This window comes from Corapipo altera, unplaced genomic scaffold (assembly GCF_003945725.1).
Source record: "Corapipo altera isolate COAL_440 unplaced genomic scaffold, ASM394572v1 113, whole genome shotgun sequence".
Classification (NCBI taxonomy): Eukaryota; Metazoa; Chordata; class Aves; order Passeriformes; family Pipridae; genus Corapipo; species Corapipo altera.
In genome coordinates, this window is record NW_020884895.1 from 3,860,727 (window position 1) to 3,881,999 (window position 21,273).

Genomic DNA, 21,273 nt, shown 5'->3' on the forward strand with positions numbered 1-21,273 from the left:
AAAAACTTTGTTAATGCTTCAGAGTACGAGAACACATAAGACGTGTTAAACGCTGCTGCTATTGCAATTAATAGTTTGTGTATTCCTTTGGTGAAAAAGCATGGCTGGTTCACCATTTGTAAACAACAACTAGAAATACTTATTTTGACTGCGCCGGGGCGAGCCAGGTTTAGCAAGGCCCTGCAGTGGGGTGAGCTGGGTCTTAAACCAACAGATTTTGGGAAGAAATTCTTCCCTGTGAGGGTGGTGAGGTACCGGCCCAGGTTGCCAAGGGAATCTGTGGATGTCCCATCCCTGGAAGTGTCCAAGGCCAGGTTGGATGGGGCTCTTAGCAACCTGGGATAGTGGAAGGTGTTCCTGCCCATGGCAGGGGGTTGGAACTGCATGATCTTTGATGTCCCTTCCCACTCAAATCTATGAGCTGCAAAGCTCCGATGCCTGAGGGAGCAGAACGGACCCAGCCGGCTCTGTGTCCATGAGCAGGCGGAACGTGCTGATCCCACCGCTCCGTGACCTGCTTCATCCACACGGCGCAGTTCTGATCCGGGGATGTGAACCTGAGCACAGGGACCTTGTGGTACCCTCGGATCCCCGTGCCCTTCCCAACAACCCTCACGTTCACGTGTCGCTATTCCATCACAGCCCCGGATGTCATTCCCGACGGAGCGCGCTCAGCCCAGAACCCGCGCACCCAGAAACTCGGCAATTATAGAAAATTTATGTTGTCTGCTGTTTGAGGGCCCACTTTCTCGGCGTCATCCAACCGCGCCATTTCCCCGCTGTCCCGGAGGGGGCACCGGGCACGCTGCGGTCCCCTCCCCGTGACGAGCCCCGTTGCCCCTCAGGGCTCTCCCCGGTCCCCGCCCGCCGCGACCCGCCCCCGCCGCGCAGCCAGTGCGGGCCGGGCAGGGCCGCACACACCCCCCGCCCACAACATGGCGCTGGCGGCGGTGGCAGAGCGGGGCCGCGGCGGCCTCGGGGTGCTGAGGCGGTTGTGAGTGCGGGCTGGGAGCGGCTGGGCTGTGCCGGGCCGGGCCGGGAGCGGGAGGGGCCGGCGGGAGCCGCCCCCAGCGAGCCCCGAGCTGGGCTGCTGGGGGAGGAAGGGAGGGGGGCTCTGCTGGGCGTGTGGGGGGACAGCGGCGCCCCGGGCTGCTCTATAGGAAGGAAGAGCGAAGAAGCGCCCCCGCGGCTGAAGGGGTCGCTGTCGCAGCTGCCGCGGGTCCCGCGAAGCTGCCCCGGCCTCGGGGGTCTGTCCGCAGCCTGTGCTCACCTGCGACACCTGCGTGGTACAAGCTGGGGAAGTGAGAGGTTTGGGGAGTGCGCAAAAATCCCTCTCTCGTTATTAAAACTGAGGTTTAGTTGTGTGGTGCATTTTTGCTCCGACAGAGCTTCAGAATTGTCTGGACTTGATCCCAAATTCCAGAGTTGATTTATGGACTAATTAACTGCTTTCACAGTTTCATCCAGCCACCTCACCTTGGCTACCCCTTTTTGTTAGTATTAGTCGTTTGAGGTTTAGGTTTCTGAAAGTCTCCACAGCTTTTCTTTCTTGCTGCCTTCACGTTCTTTCTCTTGCGCTTTTTCTCTATAGAAAAATTGCCGTTTTAAGTGTTTCTATTCTATGGTTGTCCACATCTTCTTTCCCAAACACTTTAAGGTGGCCTCTCTGAGAAATGCCAGATGTTGGCTGTTCTGTCTGCTAAAAGACTTTTTTAAAGAAAAAAAAACAAAAAACTTGACTGTTTCTGTTTTAATGCTGCTAAAAAAGCAGGGGGATAATTTTTATTGTATCTAAATGAAAGCACTCGAGGAGCTATCTGGTGAAGTTTGTACAACTTTCCTTGTTGTACCTGAATATGTGAACAGATGTATCAAAAGCTTCAGAGCTATTTCAGTGCTGTTGTTCTCTCACCTGAAAATAAAAGTAGCTCAGTTGCCACTTCTTATATGCGTTTGTAACACTTTGTGTGTTTATGATTGCACAGGCAATGGAACCAAGTACAAAGATTTGTGAAATGGGCCTCAACGATAGGTATGAAATTTAATTTCTTTGGCTACTAGGTTAAATTGCTGTTTAATGTGGATGGTTTTACAATTAGTTTTAGAGCATTTAAAGCAGTAGGGTTTTTTAATAAATATTCATATCTTTGTAGTTCTTGAAAAAAGTAGCCTGTAGCTAACCTAGCAGAAATCATCTTTAATGTTTAAACAACATTTTGAATAATTTTAGCTGTCATATTTAGGTAAACCGAACTTAATGAAAGTATTTGTGATGTTTTCCTTTGCTGATACAAGTGTTGCAAAGTCTGGGAGAATTGTTTTTTAAGGCATAATGGCATTTAAACAAAATACGGAGGAGAGTAAAAGTATTTAGCAAGATGATTTAAACTCCTTCTGTTGTCATGTTGACAAAAAAGATAGAGTTTAGAATTCAGAGATCTATCTTCATTTTAATTAGTGAGTTTTAAGCTACTGAGTTCTGACTGTGAAGTCTCTGGCAGTGCTGACCTTACACTTGTATCAAGTTGTAGTTGCTGTTTTGAGACTTTGTAGGAGCTTGTAAGTCACTGCTTAGAAAACCCAAACAACAAAAAACTTGATACCTTTTTCTTTCTTTGTGACTGTGTATGAATGGGGAACAGTGCTCTTCAAGAAAATGTCAACAGCTTCTACTGGGGGGGACACAACACAGGTGTTGATTGTTTCTTGGTTAGTCCAGGGAATACAAAACAAAAATATAAGCATCAGCTTTTATGTTTAAGTGTTTTTTTAGGGTTAGAATATATTTCTTGGATTCTAAAAACGGAAATTTTTAAAAAAAGGCTTAAACATACTTCTGCATAAGGGCTCTAAGGAAAAAAATCCAAGAGCAGCATGGAAATGCTTTAGGATGAAGTTTTGAGTGAAACAACTTCATTGTTGGAAGAAGTGCATAAACACTATAAATTATGAAAAAAGAAGTCATAATTTTAAAATTGCTGTGTTTCCAGGAATGTTTTTAAGGATCTGTTTCTTACTGTGGTTCATCCTTTTAAACAGGAGGTCACAGCATAGGGAAGATTCTCATCGCAAACCGAGGAGAAATCGCCTGCAGAGTGATGCGAACAGCGAGGAAAATGGGGGTGAAGTCTGTGGCAGTTTATAGTGAAGCAGACAGAAATTCCATGCATGTAGCAATGGTGAGGTATATTCATTGTGCTTGTGACTTATGTTCATTCACAACAGTGTTTCCCACTGACAAGTTCCCTGCAAAAGCAGATTTGGGTGCTGGTGCAGTTGAATTTCACCCCTGTAGAGTTACTGCCAAGTTTTCCTTGAATTGATGAAAAGCTTGCCTGGTCTCTGTCTCAACACCTGACAGCTATACAGCAAGGGATATTAAATTTTGGCTCTCTAACTCCAGAGTAGCCAGAGGTTAGAGAACGGACTCTGATTTTGGGAAGAAAGTCAGAATTTGTTTCACTCAGTTGAGCCTTTTCATGAAGAGAGGCAGTGATTTAAACTGCTGTGTGCCAGCAGTCTGATAAATAATATAATCATCTCAAAAAACTCAAATTTGCAAATAAACAGTCTGTGTCCTATGTATTTCTTCTCAATCAGGCAGATGAAGCATACTGCATTGGTCCAGCACCCTCACAGCAGAGCTACTTGGCCATGGAGAAAATACTGCAGGTGGCCAAGGTCTCAGCAGCACAGGTGAGTAGATCAGGACCTACAGTTTTCTCATACTTTCATGTCTTTAGTTCTTTGTTTTTACCCATCTTGAGTTTCCTTGACACTACTGAAGTTTCTGAGTTTTCTAAGCTAAGCTGATACAAAAATAAGCTGGTAACATTATTCTATTTTAGGCTGTTCATCCAGGTTATGGTTTCCTCTCAGAAAACACAGAGTTTGCAGAGCTGTGCAAGCAACAGGGAATCATCTTCATAGGTCCACCTTCATCTGCTATCAGAGATATGGGTATTAAGAGGTATCTATTTCTGATTTATGTGGTTATCCAATTTACAGCTTGGCAAAGCTAATTTTTTTAACAAACACCCAGTGTCATAATTGTTTTATTCTGTCAGTTTTCACTGTATATTATTTTTATGGCTTTCTTCAAATGAATAAACTGCAGGTGTATAGATATGGGATTCCAATAGACATAGAGACAATCGACCTTGTTCAGTTATTAGGATTTCATTAATTAAATAAGTAATGATTCTGCTTTTCCAGAACTGGGGCATTCAGCAGTCAGATTGGATGTTTTGTATGTTAGTCAAAAGAGCACTGGAAAAAAAACACCACATCATTGGGGTTGTTGTGGCTCATGTAAAATGGGCTGGTAAGTTTAGTTCATCACCGAGGACTTTAGTTACTTAGATCAAAGAAATGCTTTTAGGGTATGAAGTATAAATCAAGAATGTGGAAATAAGGTTATTACTAACACATGAGCTGTATAATAGTAATTTGAGAGAATTAATTTTTTATCACTTTGTAATGTGAGAGTAAATTACCTCTGTAATTTAACAAGCTCTACATGTGTATTTGAAGTTAGAGTTGTTATGCTTCAGTGTTTGATGTGTGGTGTGAATCCAGCTGTATCATGAAAAGTGTTTTGCCTTTGTTCAACTTCAGATGTAGTTTCGGCAGGATACAGTGTTGTAGTTTGAAAATTTTAGGGTTTGGCCTCTACAATGTGGGTCAAAAGACAGGAAAGAACAGTAGAACTGAAACTTACTCCTGCTTTTATGTGGAGGGCTTGGAGAAAAAAAAAAATCCCTGTTTGAAGCATGTGATTAATGACAGTCCAATCCTATGTAACCCACCTATGCAAGTAGTCCTGTTGAGGTCTACTGTGGAACTGCTTTCAAGAAGAGAGTTAGCATTGGGAACATATACAGGTTTGGAGTTTAAAGTAAGAAAAAAAATATTATTATCATTCTAAATATAAAACTGTTCTGTCAAAGCACTTCCAAAGCTATAATGTCTGCTGCTGGCGTTCCTGTTGTTGAAGGTTATCACGGGGAAGATCAATCAGATGAGTGTCTAAAGGAACATGCCAAGAGAATAGGATACCCGGTCATGATTAAAGCTGTTCGTGGGGGTGGAGGAAAGGTAAGGAACTAATCTGTTCATCACATGCCATAAAGTGATCATATCTCAGTATCTGCAACTGAATATTCTAAAAGAAATCTGAAAACAAAGAAACTGGAAAAGTACTTTTTGTTAAAATTCATTATTGATGTCCAATCTAGCACTATGAAATCTCATTTCCGTTTGTCGTGCAGTCAGGCAGAAGGTAAGTAGCTGGAATAAACGGGGAGAGTTTTGTTTTCTTCAATGCATCTCCAGCAATTCACATAAGCAGAAAAGTTGCCCTATGGATTTGTGTGAAATTAGATAACTTTAAATTGTTACTTCGTGATAACTTCTGTTACTTCTTTTGTTAATAGTTTTAAATGTTGTATAAGAAGTGATTAGAAATACCATTTAAATATTTTTATCTAGACACTTTTTAATGTGTGGTGAACTCCCAGTCTAAATCTGACTTTACTCTGAAATGTCTATAAAATGACATGCAGAGAATTTTATTTTCAAAATAGCTATATTTGTTTTGTAATAAACGAGTTTTTCTTTGCCAAACTTGGAAAATTCCTATTATATCTGAGAATAAAATTGAATTTTGTACTCGCCCATATCAGTGAAGTGATATATCTATTTTTCACACTTTTTATGGCACTTTGAGTGGGACTTAGAAGGATTATATTACTGGAAGCTGATACACAATTTTAGTAAAGTTTAAGAAAGGAGGGAAAAGAGTTATTGTTAAGCTCATGTCTTGCTGTTTGTGTGCAACAATGATTTTCATTGTATACCCTATTTTCAGACATTTAGAGAGGCTTTTTTCTCTATTTTAGGGCATGAGAATTGCTCATTCAGAAAAGGAGTTTCTGGACCAACTAGAGTCAGCAAGGAGAGAAGCGAAGAAGTCTTTCAATGATGATGCAATGCTGATTGAGAAATTTGTAGATAATCCAAGGTGCAAAACAGATATTTCAATATTAACACTGTAATGTTTATTCTATGGTTGAACAAACATAACTAGTTTAGTAGTAGGATGAAAATTGGTCTTGTATGTTTTATTTGCACTATGGCAGTTGTTAATTTGGTCATATTTTTTTATAATATATTGAATTTTTTGTAGTGACTTTGTTTCAAATGCTAGGAATTAAAATACAGTTGTTTGGGAGACGTGGCAGTGCATGAGCTTTCTAAACTTGATTTACACCTAGAAAAAAAAATCACTTTATAATACTTCAATTACAGACCTGAGTCAAGCTGTCGTGGTGTTTCTGCTGCCCTCAGGTGTCCTAAACTAGTTATTTAATCTTCCTTTATTTTGATATTTCAAACAGAAGGGATAGTTTTTACCTCATGTCTGGCCTGTGAAACTGAGCTAATTTATTTTTTATAAAGAACTTCTCGCAGAGGTCTGTTTGATAATCATGCACTTTACATCTGTTTTTCTTGAAGCATCACTATAAAGAAAGCATTTATTTTAAAGAAACTGAGGGCCTCCTTGTGCTGTCAGATGGGCACGAGAAAAATGTCATTCCTGGGGAATTTCTTTTCCCAGTATCAGAGGATTGTCACAATGGTGACATATTTTTGTTAGCTTTATACATGGAACAAAATTCTGCCACCTAATAGTTGTCCTCTGAAATGTGTGTTGAAATAAATAATGTTATTGCTGAGCCAGGGCTGCTGCTGCCCCTTGTGCATTGCTACACAGTGAATGATGGGGGAAATCATCATTATCAAATAACAGTGAAGTGGTTTTACTTTTATAATAATAACTAATAAAGGGGAGGCAGCTGTTGGATATGTACCTTGTTTATCCCACAACTTACAAGATTTCAATGCAGTAGTTGGCATTTAGAATCCTGTTTCATTTGGGACATCAAGGAAGTCTAAAACAATTGAGATCTTGCATAATAGCAGCCTCACTTCTATATTTTCAGCATTTATTTGAGGGCAGACACTTAAACCTTTGAGAAGTCCTACTGGAGCACACAAGGCCATGTACAAGTTCAAAGTCTGTTTGAGTGAAATCAGTCACAGGATTGGGGTTTTATTGAAGTACATTGAAACATTTATGTTTATGGAACAGGCACGTTGAAGTCCAAGTATTTGGTGACCAGCATGGCAATGCAGTGTATTTGTTTGAAAGAGACTGCAGCGTGCAGAGGAGGCATCAGAAGATCATTGAAGAGGCACCAGGGGTGAGCAGAAAGTTCTTAATATTTTTTATGAGCCAACATATTTTTAAAGTAATTAATAATCCTCCGTCAAGTTTATTTAGTTGATAGTACTTTATTTGTAATTCTTAGGCCTGTTTTAATTTTGCTGCAGAAAATGTTCTTTAGGAACTTTCTTTAGGAAAAGGATTCTCAAGGAAAAATTATATAGGTGTCTTCACTACAGTTGTTAAATACCGCAAAATATTCACATATACTAGGTTTATTATCACCAAACTTAACAATAATTTATAATTTTTTCTGTTATTATTGTTTACAGCCAGGAATTAATCCAGAGGTTCGGAAGAGACTTGGAGAAGCCGCTGTCAAAGCAGCCAAAGCAGTGAATTATGTGGGAGCAGGTAAGTCTGTGGAGGCTTTTAACTTAATGAGAGTGGAAGTCTCAAGCAAATGGCATCTGATTGTTTGAGTATGACACACATGCCCCAAGTTTTTTGCGGTTCAAGCAAGTAATCACATAGTTAGTTGTGATGTAATTACAAATTTAAATTAGCATACCTGAGCTCAAGCTCTTCAGTGGCAGCTGAAGAAAAGGAAGAAAAAAATTCAGAGCAAATAATTCAATCAACTCAACTGTTGGATCTGAGCATTATGAGTTAGTAACTTCAAAAAATAATCTCATCGTGCAAAGAATAATCCTTTATATTCAAACACTAAAACCTTTAAAAGAAAAACACAGTGTGAAGTCAACACCATTTCCCAGATGAAAAATAACCTCCCAGACTTATTTGTGACTTTGTTTTCTCACTAATTTCTTTGGTTACTTATTTTTAAAAAATAATTACACAGTCTATAAAGATTAACAGTACTTTAGAGAGTCCTGATGCACATTTTAAAGTGCTAATGAAATGCAGCTTTTATTGTAGAGGAGAATGCCTACTAAACAGCACAGGCCACGTAAATGTAAAAGGAAACAACCCTTCTGTTTTCAGGCCTCAATTTTGTGACCCTTTTAGATAAATTGTATAGAATTTAAAGAAATTCAGTCTATCTGATCTGGAAATAATAGTGTTTTCCTGGCATAATTAAATTAAGTGTCTTAGATACTATTTGGTGAAGTGTCCTTCTGTTAAATACTTCAGGAACAGTGGAATTTATTATGGACTCCCAACATAATTTTTACTTCATGGAGATGAACACCAGACTGCAAGTAGAGCACCCAGTTACAGAGATGATCACTGGCACTGACTTGGTGGAATGGCAACTTAGGGTGAGTGTGAATTGTTCTTACATGTAGGGTTCCTCCTGAGTGGTGAATGGGGCTCTGTAATGTTGCCTGTGAGAGAACAGATGGGTTTCCAGATCCTCATCTCCTGTTCAGCTAACAGGGTAGAGTTTCCTTTGCTCCAGAGGAACATCTCACATTGCTGTGTTTGATGTGAGCATTGTGTAGATGCTCTGAATTTCAACCAAGTCTTCTCCCACTTGTGTAGAGAAAAACCCATTTTTTTAAAGTGTATTTAGAGACCTTACAGTTCGTGATGGTGGTGCTTCCTGCCAGTAACCTATTTTATCATCTGCTTTTGGAGCAATTTTTGTCTAATAAAATCTTGTCTTAGTTGACCAGGCTGTAACTTAAATAATTTATTTTTTGACATAACCAGCAGAAAAACATTAGACTGGTTTTTTTCCATTATGTTTTAGCTGTCTGAAATATTAGGCAGTAAATTTACACAATAATAATTGAAAATCCTTTGACTGGTGGCTTCCACAAAAAAGGAAGGAGTGACTTCAGAATTAGCCTTTTATGACCTACCATTTTTTTCTCCTTGTGCTTTTTTTAATGTGCTTTCTAGTTATTCATGTTTAGAAGAAAGATATTTAATATTTCATACATCAGCACTCCAGAATATTGGTCCTGCATTAAGGAAAAAACCTGCTGTTTTCAGGTTGCAGCAGGAGAGAAGATTCCCCTAAAGCAGGAAGAGATCCTGCTCCAGGGCCATGCATTTGAAGCTAGAATATATGCTGAAGACCCTAATAACAACTTTATGCCAGGAGCTGGGCCATTGTTGCACTTATCCACCCCTCCTGCAGATCGTTTCACCAGGATAGAGACTGGAGTCAGACAAGGTAAAACTGAAGGCTGTGATGTATAAGAAATAATTAACATCAAAATGTTTTCTTTGTAAGCATTTCCCTCTTTGGCCTAAGTAAGTTAGTCTGACAGGGTGTTGCTATAAAGACAAATCCATACAGAATTATTCTTCCTTGTAATTGTCCATGTATTTTTGGTCTATCACTGACTATTTTATTTACCTCTTTATTTACCTATATCCATAGTAAACTCCATTGGATCATGCTGCCTATATTCTCCTCACAATTTATCAATTCTGCATTGTGATTGCAATAAAGAAGACTGGATTTGAGTAGTGTTATATCTACAAAGTCTGCACTGAAGTTGTCCTTGACATTGAAATGCCAGGTCACATCATCATGTCCTCGAAGAACTTTAATCTCTAGAGAAATGTGGCCATGAATTGTGTTCCCCTTTGATGCCATGTGGTGTCCAGTACCTTGCATTACCAACTTTCAGAAATACTTGATTCAGTTTTACAGCATTTCTTTCATTCCCATATTTTAGGTGATGAGGTTTCTGTTCATTATGACCCAATGATTGCAAAGCTGGTTGTTTGGGCTGAGGATCGGCAAGCGGCGCTGAGGAAGCTGAGATACAGTTTGCACCAATATAATGTAAGTGGAAAGAGCCCAGTATGATTTCAGATCTTGAGCTAACTTTGTGAACACCTGGAGCTAACAAAGTATGCATAAAATACTACAGTAAAACAAAAGTGATTTCTAAGAGGGAGCCTGCATTGCCACTACCGTTTCAAATTCATTATTTGTTTGCAGAAGTTGTATTTTTTTCCTAATTTGCAAACTGTTTTTATAGGTGGTGTGAGTAGAAATAAGTGTGAAGTCCAGTTTTACACATAGATTTTTAAGTTTGTGATCTCTTCAGCTGGATGATGCACCTGAGACGTTGTAGAAGAGTAAGGCTAAACAACATTTTCAATTGTAGTGTGAGCTCTGTCAAACTTAAAGGAGTGGACTTTGTGTTTGCCTGTAATTTCTGATTTGTAAAAATAACTAAATTTTTAGACTGCACATGTGGTAAACAAAAATGCTGTCAGTTCTTTTAAGAAACATTACCTTTCCCCCCTATAAAAACTATAGGTATTGTATCTTTCCAAAAGCAGAATTCAGAAGGTTTGACTTGGCATGAGACTGAATTAATTTACACTTTTAAACCAACAACATGAATGTGACTCAAGTATTGAAAATATTGGGCCCCTTATTGTTTTAGCTACAAATGAAAATTACTTCAAGGGAAAGAAATAAATTCTGGAAAAACCCAAGAGAATTCTTTTTCTTAGCAGTTCTGTCAGTACATATTGACAGCATAACATAGTTACCAGTTTCACTAGTTTCTCTAAAATAATTATGTTGTTTGCTTAGGTATTTTGCAGTACAGGAAATGGATAGTATCTAGTAAATTTATAAAAGTCCCTGTTCCCACTTGTTACTATTAAAAGATCAAATGTAGGATACTGACACTATTGTAACTCATTTTTTCATAAGAAGCACTTGTCAAGTTAGGAATGTTCTTTTAAATACTCAGAGCATGCTTTTTCAAAACAGTAGAGTTTTTTCCTAAATTACCTCCCTTTACTGTTGCTGGGAAATCTTCCTCAACTTCACAGTAGACAAAGGTGGTGTTGAGAAAACAGTGCTTTTGGCGAGGCAGCTCTTAGGGTTTTTTATTTGGTTTGTTGTGTTTTGGTTTTTTTTCTCATTTTAGAGTCATTGGTTTAACTGGTAATAAAACAGACCAGTTGAATGAATTACATTTTATTCCTGAAGTTTGTTTCGATGGTGCTATCTGAAAAAAATACTCATTTCTTATCTATACAGAACTTGAGCAGAAAGCTGCATGCTCATTCATAACTTCAGTTTGCACTATGCTTCTGTTTCTTTACAGATTGTAGGATTAAGCACTAATATTGATTTCTTACTGAGCCTGTCAGGACACCCACAGTTTGAGGCTGGAAATGTGCACACTAATTTCATTCCTCAACACCATGATGAACTATTTCCAACCAAAAAGGCAACTCCACATGAAGTTATGTGTCAGGCAGCTCTTGGGCTTATACTGAAAGAAAAAATGCTAACAGATGCTTTTAGAGATCAGTCAGAGGGTAAGGATCATTCTTTTGTTTTATTTTGTGAGCTCATGTGCAATTACTTACTTTGCATGTTCTTTCTTTCACCTACTTTGCACCTGCTCAGGGTTCTGCATTCTGGCCTCTCTCAGCTATTTACAAAGACTGTAAATTTTGTGGAGGGGCAGATGTGGAATGTATCCCCACTGTACTGGACAGAGTACTTCCCACAGCACTCCACGTAGGCACTATCTGGAAGACCTTGGGATTCCCAGTCAGTGACACTGTGCGCTCTTTGCTCTTGACAAGCACAAACTGTGACCATCTGCCTGTGCTGTTCCTACAGCTGGCCCAAGGTCCTCAGATGTAAAATTGACTCTGCGCAGGGTGGGAGGGGCAGTGGGGTTTGATGGAACCTTCACCTAAGGGTTAATCAGGATCTGCTGTGGTGTAACTGAACTCCCACACATTCTTGTCCTGTTCAAGGATGTGTGTGTGGAGAGCAGCCAACGCCCCCTTCTTAGTGCTGCTGTCAGCGTCCTGTAGGTCACACAGCATCAGCTTATTCAGTGTTGAAGACTGAGGAATTGTCACTCTCAGTGACTGCAGTGGTTCCCCAATCTTTTATGTGCAATGTAAAACTATAAGTATGATGGTAATAACAGTAGGACAGTGATTTAATGGTGTAAATTCTGAGTATTGCGTTTTGTCAAAGTAGAATGAAAGTAACATCTCTGTGTATTTTGTGTTTTAGATAAATTCTCACCATTCGCATCCAGCACTGGTAGAAGAATAAATATATGTTATACTAGAAAACTGTCTCTGCTGGATGGGGAAAACAGTAAGTTAAGAAAGTGTGTGGAGGGAAGGGAGGCACTTGATGGATAAAATTATTTCAACTGATGCTTGAAAATTCAGACTAAGAAACAGCAAATAGAACCAGGATGAGTTCTGTGCAATTTAAGCTGAGAATTCACAGAATTGCATGCTTAATCCATAGTGTTAGATCTTGAGGAGATGTAAACCAAATTCAAATGGCACCATTGTTGTTCATCATTTAAATGAATAAGGCTGACATTTTAAAAAGAGCTGAGTGCCACTGACTTTTTTTTTCACTTCATTTTGGTGTGAAAGAGCTCAGAACTTTTTCCCATCACAAACTTGTTTTCTCTCCATATAACACAGTACAGATTTCAGAGCATAACTTCAGGTGCTCATCTTTGAAAAACATATTGTCTCGAATTCAGTATGAAAGCTACAGTGTCTACAAAGCTAACCTGAAAATACTTGTTCTTTTCTTAGTGTTGGTAGGTCTTGTTTTTATTAAGAAACATAAACTAAGTATTGCATATATGTCATCATTCTCTAGATACTGTAATTAATCTACTCACAGATACATATTTTGTTTTATTCAACAGTTGTGGATGTAGCTGTAAGTTACAATCAAGATGGGTCATACAAAATGCAGGTACAAGTCCATTTTTTCAGATATTTCATTAGATAAAAGAATCTGTCTCTTGTAGACTTATCTTAGTATTAACTGTTACTAAAGTTGCTTGGTGATTAGAGTTACAGGATTCTATTTTTGGCTTACTTGCAGCCATTGCTGTAGACTGTTATTTTAGCCTGAAATTATCTTTGGTAGATGGTGGATCAGCATGGAAGAGCTACTAAAATACTTCTGAAAATAAGGCTAAGAAAAGTGTTTGTATTTTCAGTATTTAAAGGTCTTATTCTTCATTTTCCTCTTCCTTAAATTTGTCTTCCTAAAAGTAAGTAAGTTAGATTTAAATCTGCATTTAAAAAGACTTTGTTTTCCACAGGACTCCTGCTTTATTCTGTGCATGAGATGGATCTCCTGTGGGATAAATAAAAGCTGTCTAGAGCATTATCTGTAGGATAAGACTTATTTTATTTTGAAGATGGAAATTGAGACGTGATTACCAAATGGGATGAGGAATCTTCTGGTCAGATAATTGAATGATACCCCATAGAATTGGCTTCTTTGTCTGTGCTGTAGAGCTCCTATAGGATACAGCTCAAGATGCTTTAATCATAGATAGTTTTGTGTATGCACATGTGATAGTTTCCAGTTGTGTGGCTTATGGGGGTTGTGTTTTGCTGAGTGTTAAATATCCTTCTTGCATCACTTGTAGTCTGGTATTTTTTCTCTCAGATTTGTCACCCAGAATGAAAGCATCTGGAGAATGCAGTCTCTCTGTAGTTCAGCTTCTTGTTCCCATTATTCAGAAAAGGGAAACTGGGAGAATAAGTATTTATGAACTGCTTAGACTGTGTAGAGATGAGCCTACCAAAAAAATAATGAGAAAACTACTGTGCTTTGGAGGGTATAACAGCATCTTGGGTAACTCACACCCTTATTTCTATGGATACAAAGACTGAGATAACTCACATCCCTCCAGTAATACCCAGGTTATTTTGGGTGTATTAATTACATATGTGATGGTGCAGATCTTACCCTCGAGGTTTGTCTCATGTAAGTCATGTCAGCAAAAGTAAAGAGAGGCTGGAACGGATATGGGGGAAGTGCTGCTGGGGAGAATGTAGACTCCTAGGGAAGAAGCAGGAACAGGAGTTGAGGTGGAAATGGAGAGAAGCTGGAGGTAAAGGATGGAGAAACATAATTGGGAGCTGATTATGAGGAGGACATTGCCTCTGCAGTGTTACAAAACCTGTGCTGAGGCCAATCAATTAGAGCAGGTTGCTGGGCCATGGATCTGGTAAGCACTTAGTTCTTCCAAGGGTGTTGCCCTAATTTGTGCCCCTGCTCAGGATACTCATCAAGCAAATTATTTTCCTCTGAGGGATAAGTATCAGATCAACAATATCTTTTCAATGCATGTTTTCAGTGGAAGAACAGTATGTGACTACCTAATAAAAACTGAGTTTTATTTCTACTCCTACCACCCTGAAAGACCAGCAAGTCTCTGATCCTTTTTTTGGTGATGGTAGACTTAGAAGCAAACATATCAGTTAAATGCACTTATGTTTGTATTCTTGCAGTCTTTGTATGCTGAGGTTGTGGCAGAGGTGCAGTTTCCACTGATGTGGATGAAGGGTTACTCACAAATAAATGACCTTTCCATCTGGTCTTTCTTGTGCAGTTTTGGTGTCTGACACTGTTTCCATTACTGCTCTGCTCCTTTGTAGGTTTACTGAATGTATTATAGTTCTTGTATTGCAAGCTTCCAAGGCAGAGTAAGTTACCTGTGTTTTGGAAAGCATTGTGGAACATGATGTCATCTGAGTAGTATGGATTTTCAGTTTGAAGTCAAGATGCTACAACAAATCAAAAATATTGGATGTTAGTAGCATCACTAAACTGATAATTCTGGGCTTGTTTTTGTTCTTCTTGAGAAACAGTATATCTTTGTTTAAGATAAAAATTGTCCCGGGGGAACAATTTTCTGAGCTGTTTGTATTGGATACAGAATACAGTCTCTTAACTGAAAAATAAAGGATACATAAGATTTAAAAATATTTTTTCTTTTAATTCCAAAATTGTCTATGAAGAATCACAGGTTATGAGTGCACAAATGCTGTCTTTTAGTTTATTGGTAATGAAAGGTTAACCTTTGTCCTTATAAAAGCATTGAACTTTCAGATTCAAGATAAAACATTCCTGATTTCTGGAGAGATGTTGAATGAAGGTGATTCACTTTACTTGAGGTCTTCAGTAAATGGAACAGTGTGTAAGGCCAAATTGGTCATTTTGGACAACACCATTTATCTCTTCTTTCCGGTAAAGTTCCTTTCTTTATTATCACAAGTTTAAAATTTCAGAATTCTATCCATGAAAATGAGGAATATAAATTGCAAGAGAATGTGAATCGTAATTTCAGTTTCTTACTTTGGCCTGTAATGTTTTGATACTTGCTGGATTTATAGGTCTAATTAAAAGTTCACTGCTTATAGTCCACGAGTGAGAAAATTACTTTTAGAAAGATAAAATACAATGAAGTGAATTGGAAATGATGGCTTAGGAGGAGGGAACACAAAATATTAAAATTGTCAGGTATTTAAGTTTGTCATAGGACAGTAGCAATTAGTTCAAACTGACAATTATTTGAAAGTGCTTGTAACTGTTATTTTATTTTCATTTTTTAAAATTATATGACAAGAAATAAATTGATACTGGTCTGAGGAAAGATAACTTCAGGTAATATTAAAAGAATGGAATTATGAGCTACCATGGCATTATATCTGTTGCATATATGCAAATGGCATTTGAAAGAAGATGTACCCTAATTTCCATTATTAGGCTGGTAATTTTTTATATGCAGTTCAAAAGATTGCAAGGCCCTAAAGTAACTCAATAAAAATGTAATCTAAATCAGTAAATTATTATGTGTTAGCTTCAGTAATTAACCTCTAGCCCTGAGCCCCTTAAGGCTTTCTGCAGAATGCAGTGAAAACTTTGCTGCTCCAGTGGTGAGGACTAAGGAACTCATGCTGGAATGGCAAAGCTCAGTCCTCCTGTGACATCAGAGTGGAGTCAGGGTTGGGGGATTTAGAAGAAATCCCAGGAGTTTTAGGGTATGGGTGGGGGTGTGGGGGAGAATGAGTCTTTGGGGAACTCTGGGCACCAAGTGTGAGAGCACTTAAGGGATTTTGAATAACAGTGAGAATTTATTACTGAATTAGCACTGAATTCATGTTACTGCAAATTGTGAAGCTCTTATTGGCAAGGAAGATGCCAATGTCTCTCTTCTTTGTTGCAGCAACTGCCTGCCCCTTGTGCCTTTATACATTTTCTAAAACCTTCTGCACTGTTGCTGTGTGAATAGGGGAGGTACAAGATGCGTTTTATACAAAAAGATCCATATGAAGCTGCTTTTCCACAGGAGTTCCTTCCTTGCTGACCCGCAGCAGCAGCAGCCTGACTTTCAAGGCCTCAGACACTGGCAAAGCTGCTGACAGTCCTCCTGCTGCCCTGACCCCAGGGCTCTGCCACCCTCAGAGCAAGGCTGGATCTGTTCATTCCTGAATGTCAGAACATGTAGTGGTGGTGGGATTTTATGTTGTTAACTCACCTGTCCTGGATTTTCTCCCTGTAGGAAGGCAGTGCTCAGATTGGCCTCCCTGTGCCCAAGTACTTGTCTGCAGTGAGCTCAGGGGGAGAGCAAAGTGGCGCTGTAGCACCCATGACAGGCACAGTGGAAAAGGTAATTATAAAAACATGGGTGGGAAGTGAATTCTCCAGTATATATCCAAGTTCACTTCCAGAAATGGTGCTTCTGTAGTGCCAGGAAAGAATCAAAGCCTGAAATGCCAGTGCTGTATGACTTCTAATTGGAAAAAGCCTTGTTTACTCTTGAGTTTTCAGCAGCCACCCAAGAGTTTTTAAGGCTTCCATTCTTCTTTCTCTAGAGCTCTGGAAGTTCTGAATATTTAACTAATGCTACTGCTTAACTAATTTTTTCTTCATCTTAATTACTTTTTAAGTTGAAGGTCCCTGAAGTGTTAGAGACTGTTTGATTCATTTCATCTAACAAAAGAGCAAGTTAAGAGATGCACTTGCAAAAAAGGAAATGCTCAGAATTGCCTTTTTGTTAAGCTGAGTGTTTCTTTCTTTTTCTTTAGCTCAGCAAGTCTTGTGTATTTCTCTGTACAGTGACAAAGTTTCCACAGAAGAGATTTCCACGAGATTTTAGTGGTTAAGGGATTCTGGTAGCAATGAAAAAGCATGAACCCTTTCAGAGAGTCAAGTACCTTGAACATGGATCTCCTACACACTGAATGTGTAGTTATAGTTGAATAACAAGGTGGCTCTGCCATCTTCTTTCTGGGTATTGGTTTCTAAAAGCCTTTAGGGACTGGCTCCAGGAGGAGGTCCTGCACTTTCTCAAAATAGAAGTGCTTAAGCCAGAAAGGGTCAAATATACATCATCTCTTCTAGTGTTCCATCTTTGATAGGTAAATGTCTTCCTGCTTATCCTGGCAGCTGGCACTGAACCTCTCTCTGTAGCTCTGACTTCCCTTGAGTGTCATCTAGAGAACTCTCATACCCAATTCAGCAATAATAAAAATAATATGAGGCTGTTTTGCAAAACCACAGTCACTCTGTGGATTGTGCTAGTCAAGATCCAGCTGATGATTGTTAATGGCATAGACAAGAATGATTTTTTTTTTTCCCCCCAATTTTCTCTTGAATTTAGGTGTTTGTGAAGGCAGGGGATAAGGTTCAGACTGGAGATCCTCTAATGGTTATGATAGCTATGAAAATGGAGGTAAGTGACATATAAAGGTTTTAATTACTGAGAAAATAAAAATCTGGTCAGAATTTTATAATTTTCGGTTGCATTACTGAGGTATGATGTAGCTTGCAGATGTCAGTGTCACTTCATCTGCTATGAAACGAGTGTTGTGTCTGTCTAGATTTTAGAGGATTATATTTGCTGTTATTTTGCTAACAAATGGTGATTATATAATCCATGGTATCTGCATTTGGTGAGCTGTGTCAGGCCTTCTCTCCCCTCCTCTCCTTTGACTTCTGTAGCAGAAGACTGTCCAGGTGTATCTCTTGCTCACTGATTTGATCCAAGCATATGGAATATCTGCAGTTTCTTCAGACAGAAATTTAGCTAATGGAGACTTTGTAAATATGTACAGGGTTCTTTGTGTATAATCTTTATTATTTACATAAAGTTTTACCAAGAGTACACTCAAGATTCTGTGTAATTGTCCACATGGCATTCAGTGGACCAGCACTTTGGCCATTTTATCTTGTCACAGTGTTTGACTGAATTACAGGTTTTTTAGCCTTAACTGATTTGACTTGACTATTAGTTTAAAATAAACCTCAGTTTGTGGTAGCAGAATTGAGAACATCTGCCTTTCCCTTATCGTGTCCTTTTTTAAATTATACTAAAATTACATGAAATAAACCAACTGTGCACCAAAAAAACCCTAGACCCCAAATCCTTTGCAGTTGGGTTCTAAATGTGTTTCTGCCTCTCCAGCTGATAGCTCAGACTGACATTATCTGAGGTGCTATTTTTTAAGTGCTATTGAAATATAAATTGTAAAATTTAAAAAGCAAATTATTATTTACATGAGTCTTGGCTTAGATGTGAGGATTTACTATCTGGTATTAAATGTTTTGATACAAGACTAGCCCTATGTAGAAAAATACCAAGAAACAAAGCTACAATGGAAAACTAACTTGGTACAAGCAAACCAGTTTGGGGTTGGTATGTAAACATGCTGTTTTACTGTCATTAGTAGCTGTATTTGTATTTCATCTGGATTTTGCCAAATATCTGCTCAGTAAAGACCCCTCCTGGCCAGAAAACAAAAATGTCTTTAGTAAATCTGTAGATTCCTCTTAAGGGAACAAATCAGCTATATGATTAACATTTTGGATTAAAACTGTGTTATTTCTGCTTGGTATTTATTACAATAACAAAAACTGCTAGTGAAGTAAAATAACATTCAGCTGTTCATACTTCATAATATAACATTATATAGCATTTTTTGTCCCCAGTATACTTATCAAATATTCATGAGAAAACTTGAAAATGGACAAGTATAATGTTTTAAAAGAAGGTTTAAAATAAATAAAAAAATAAAGAAATAAATGTGTTAGAGGAAGGAATTCAATGTTTTTCAGTTCTAATTGCACCAAAGAGTAATGTTAGCATTTGCTGGAGAGAGAGAGAAGGAAAAAAAACAGGTTCTCTGCTGGTTCACTCTTGCTCTGTTTTGTGCAGCACACCATCCGGGCTCCAAAGGCAGGAGTGATAAAAAAGGTTAATTTCCAAGAAGGTGCTCAGGCCAACAGACATGCTCCACTGGTGGAATTCATGGATGAAGAAACCGAGTCAAAATGAAATTCAAGGAAGGTCCATTTCATTTTTTCTACTTTGCTGATTTTCTCCCAGGAGAAGACTTTATATTTTCAGCAAACTGTTTTGTATGAGAGATTGGGGAATTGGTTTCCTCTGCACTTCCTGCATAGGTTGACTGTAAATTATGCTGACTTCAGTGGAATTTGGGTATCACTATCCTGTAATCGAATTTATAACTCGTGGACCTGTGTGATTGTTGTTCAGTGGTTACATTTGCCTGTGGAAAGGCATTGGAGTGGAAAAAGATGTGGAACTCTCAAAGGATGGGAGAGGTTAGTAAGGACTGTAAGGGACAGACAGGTTGGGTTCTTCTTCATTCACAGCTGCCTTTTTCCCTGAGATTTGAGAAGACTGATTTGAAGGAAATCTGAAGGAAGACAATTGTTTTATGGATTCATTTTCTGGTAAAATCCCTGATTGTGGCTTATGTTTTTGCCTTAATAGGGAATTCAGGATTGTTCCTTAGCCCTGAATCCTTTTTGGTCATTTCTATTACATCTTTTTTTCCAGTTTACCTCAGTGAGTAGTGAAAATTTGCATTTCAAAAATTATTTTAATATACCTCAAAACATCTGATACAATGCATTTTTCAAATACATTTGCTACACTTATCGAAGTTGGAACATAAGTTGGTTTCTAAAAATATCATTTGAACTTTAAATATGAAGTAGTAACATGGAAAGATAAGCTTTTTTATTACTTGGAAAGTGTGCCAAAATAAAATACTGACTTCAAAATCCTCATTACTGTTCCCATATTGTTCATGTTCTTCTATGTTACTTAATGGCTGGAATGAAGTACATCAAAGTCTTTGTAATAACATGAAATATTACTATGAATAACAGATTTTTTGTATCTGCAGGGTTTCAGATGGGAAAATTGTTAGGTTTTTTGATATGCAAAGAAAATACTTGGACTAAGCATACTGATTTATTTTAAGTTATTTAAAAGCCCCTCAGAGAAATGGGAAAAGGGAAAGAAAAATATGTTTTAATTGTTGCAAACTTTGGATATATTTTTACCTTTCAGTTAATGTGATGTTCTGGTTGTCATATGAAGTTTTGATATGCTAATTTAATTCAATAATATGGTCTATACTGCAGAAAGGAACACATCAGATGCTGCAGTGATCCCAAACTTGTAGTCAGATCTGTGCAAATGGATCCTCACACTTACCTGAAATCTCATTTCTGAATCAATATTCAGCATCATGGGGAGTTCTCTGATCTGCTTCTATAATTGTGCAGCCTTGCCTGCAATGCAGAAAAACATTATAAAAAAGAATTGGCTCTGGATGGACTGTATATTAAAAGCATACTGTAATACTTTTCAATGTTCCTTGTAATCCTGTGGCCTCCTAACAAAAAATTCCAGTGATCATTTTGTAGAGTATTGCCACAGTGATTTTTATTTACTGCCAAATAAAAATTAAGCTTAACTTTGAATGTTTATTTGTTTTTCTCCGTTTTGTTCCTTCCTTGGTTGTTTCTGTCCATGCATTACATTAGAGGGTTTTAAGCAGCTGTTTCTGTAGCATCATCTGATGATGACCACAGTCTGCAGATCACATTTGGGAGGCAGAAATCCAGACAGTTGTGATGGGCTTCACTGCAGGTAAGGTTAGTGGCTTGTTTTATCTAGAAATTGGATCTACCTATAGAAACATGAGCCTCTGCAGCCTGGCATTTATTTTTTGCTCACTGCATGACAGGGCTGTGTTTCTACACTGAATCTGTACCAAAACACTGAAGCTCACAGCATGAGGTTCTCTGCCCGCTGAGGCTGCACAGCTTGTGCACACAGCCAGTGAAACCAGAACGTGTTCCCTGGAAGCTGACAAAATGTCCTCCCTTAGGAACGAACTGAGACAAATAATGTTACCAGTTTTCATTTTTCCTCACTTCTGAAAATTAGCTGTTAAGTTTTTATCTCTCTAGG

The 21,273-nt window shown here is 38.4% G+C and overlaps 1 protein-coding gene across 2 annotated transcripts; it reads left to right on the forward strand.

The window, feature by feature from the left end:
- Positions 1-867: 867 nt before the first annotated feature.
- MCCC1 (methylcrotonoyl-CoA carboxylase 1) lies at positions 868-20,780 on the forward strand. 2 transcript variants are annotated; one of them, XM_027647253.1, is made up of 19 exons: positions 892-994; positions 1,986-2,032; positions 3,040-3,179; positions 3,601-3,696; positions 3,849-3,970; positions 4,950-5,097; positions 5,901-6,022; positions 7,154-7,265; positions 7,561-7,642; positions 8,384-8,511; positions 9,191-9,374; positions 9,886-9,995; positions 11,284-11,500; positions 12,219-12,305; positions 12,883-12,932; positions 15,090-15,227; positions 16,543-16,650; positions 17,644-17,715; positions 19,198-20,780. In XM_027647253.1, the coding sequence occupies exons 1-19, from the start codon at positions 936-938 to the stop codon at positions 19,315-19,317; spliced, it is 2,142 nt and encodes a 713-aa protein (XP_027503054.1). In that variant the 5' UTR covers positions 892-935; the 3' UTR covers positions 19,318-20,780. The 2 variants fall into 2 exon arrangements, with proteins under 2 accessions (XP_027503055.1, XP_027503054.1); XM_027647254.1 differs by lacking the exons at positions 15,090-15,227; positions 16,543-16,650; positions 17,644-17,715; positions 19,198-20,780 and adding an exon at positions 13,288-13,600 and having other exon boundaries at positions 868-994.
- Positions 20,781-21,273: the final 493 nt, after the last annotated feature.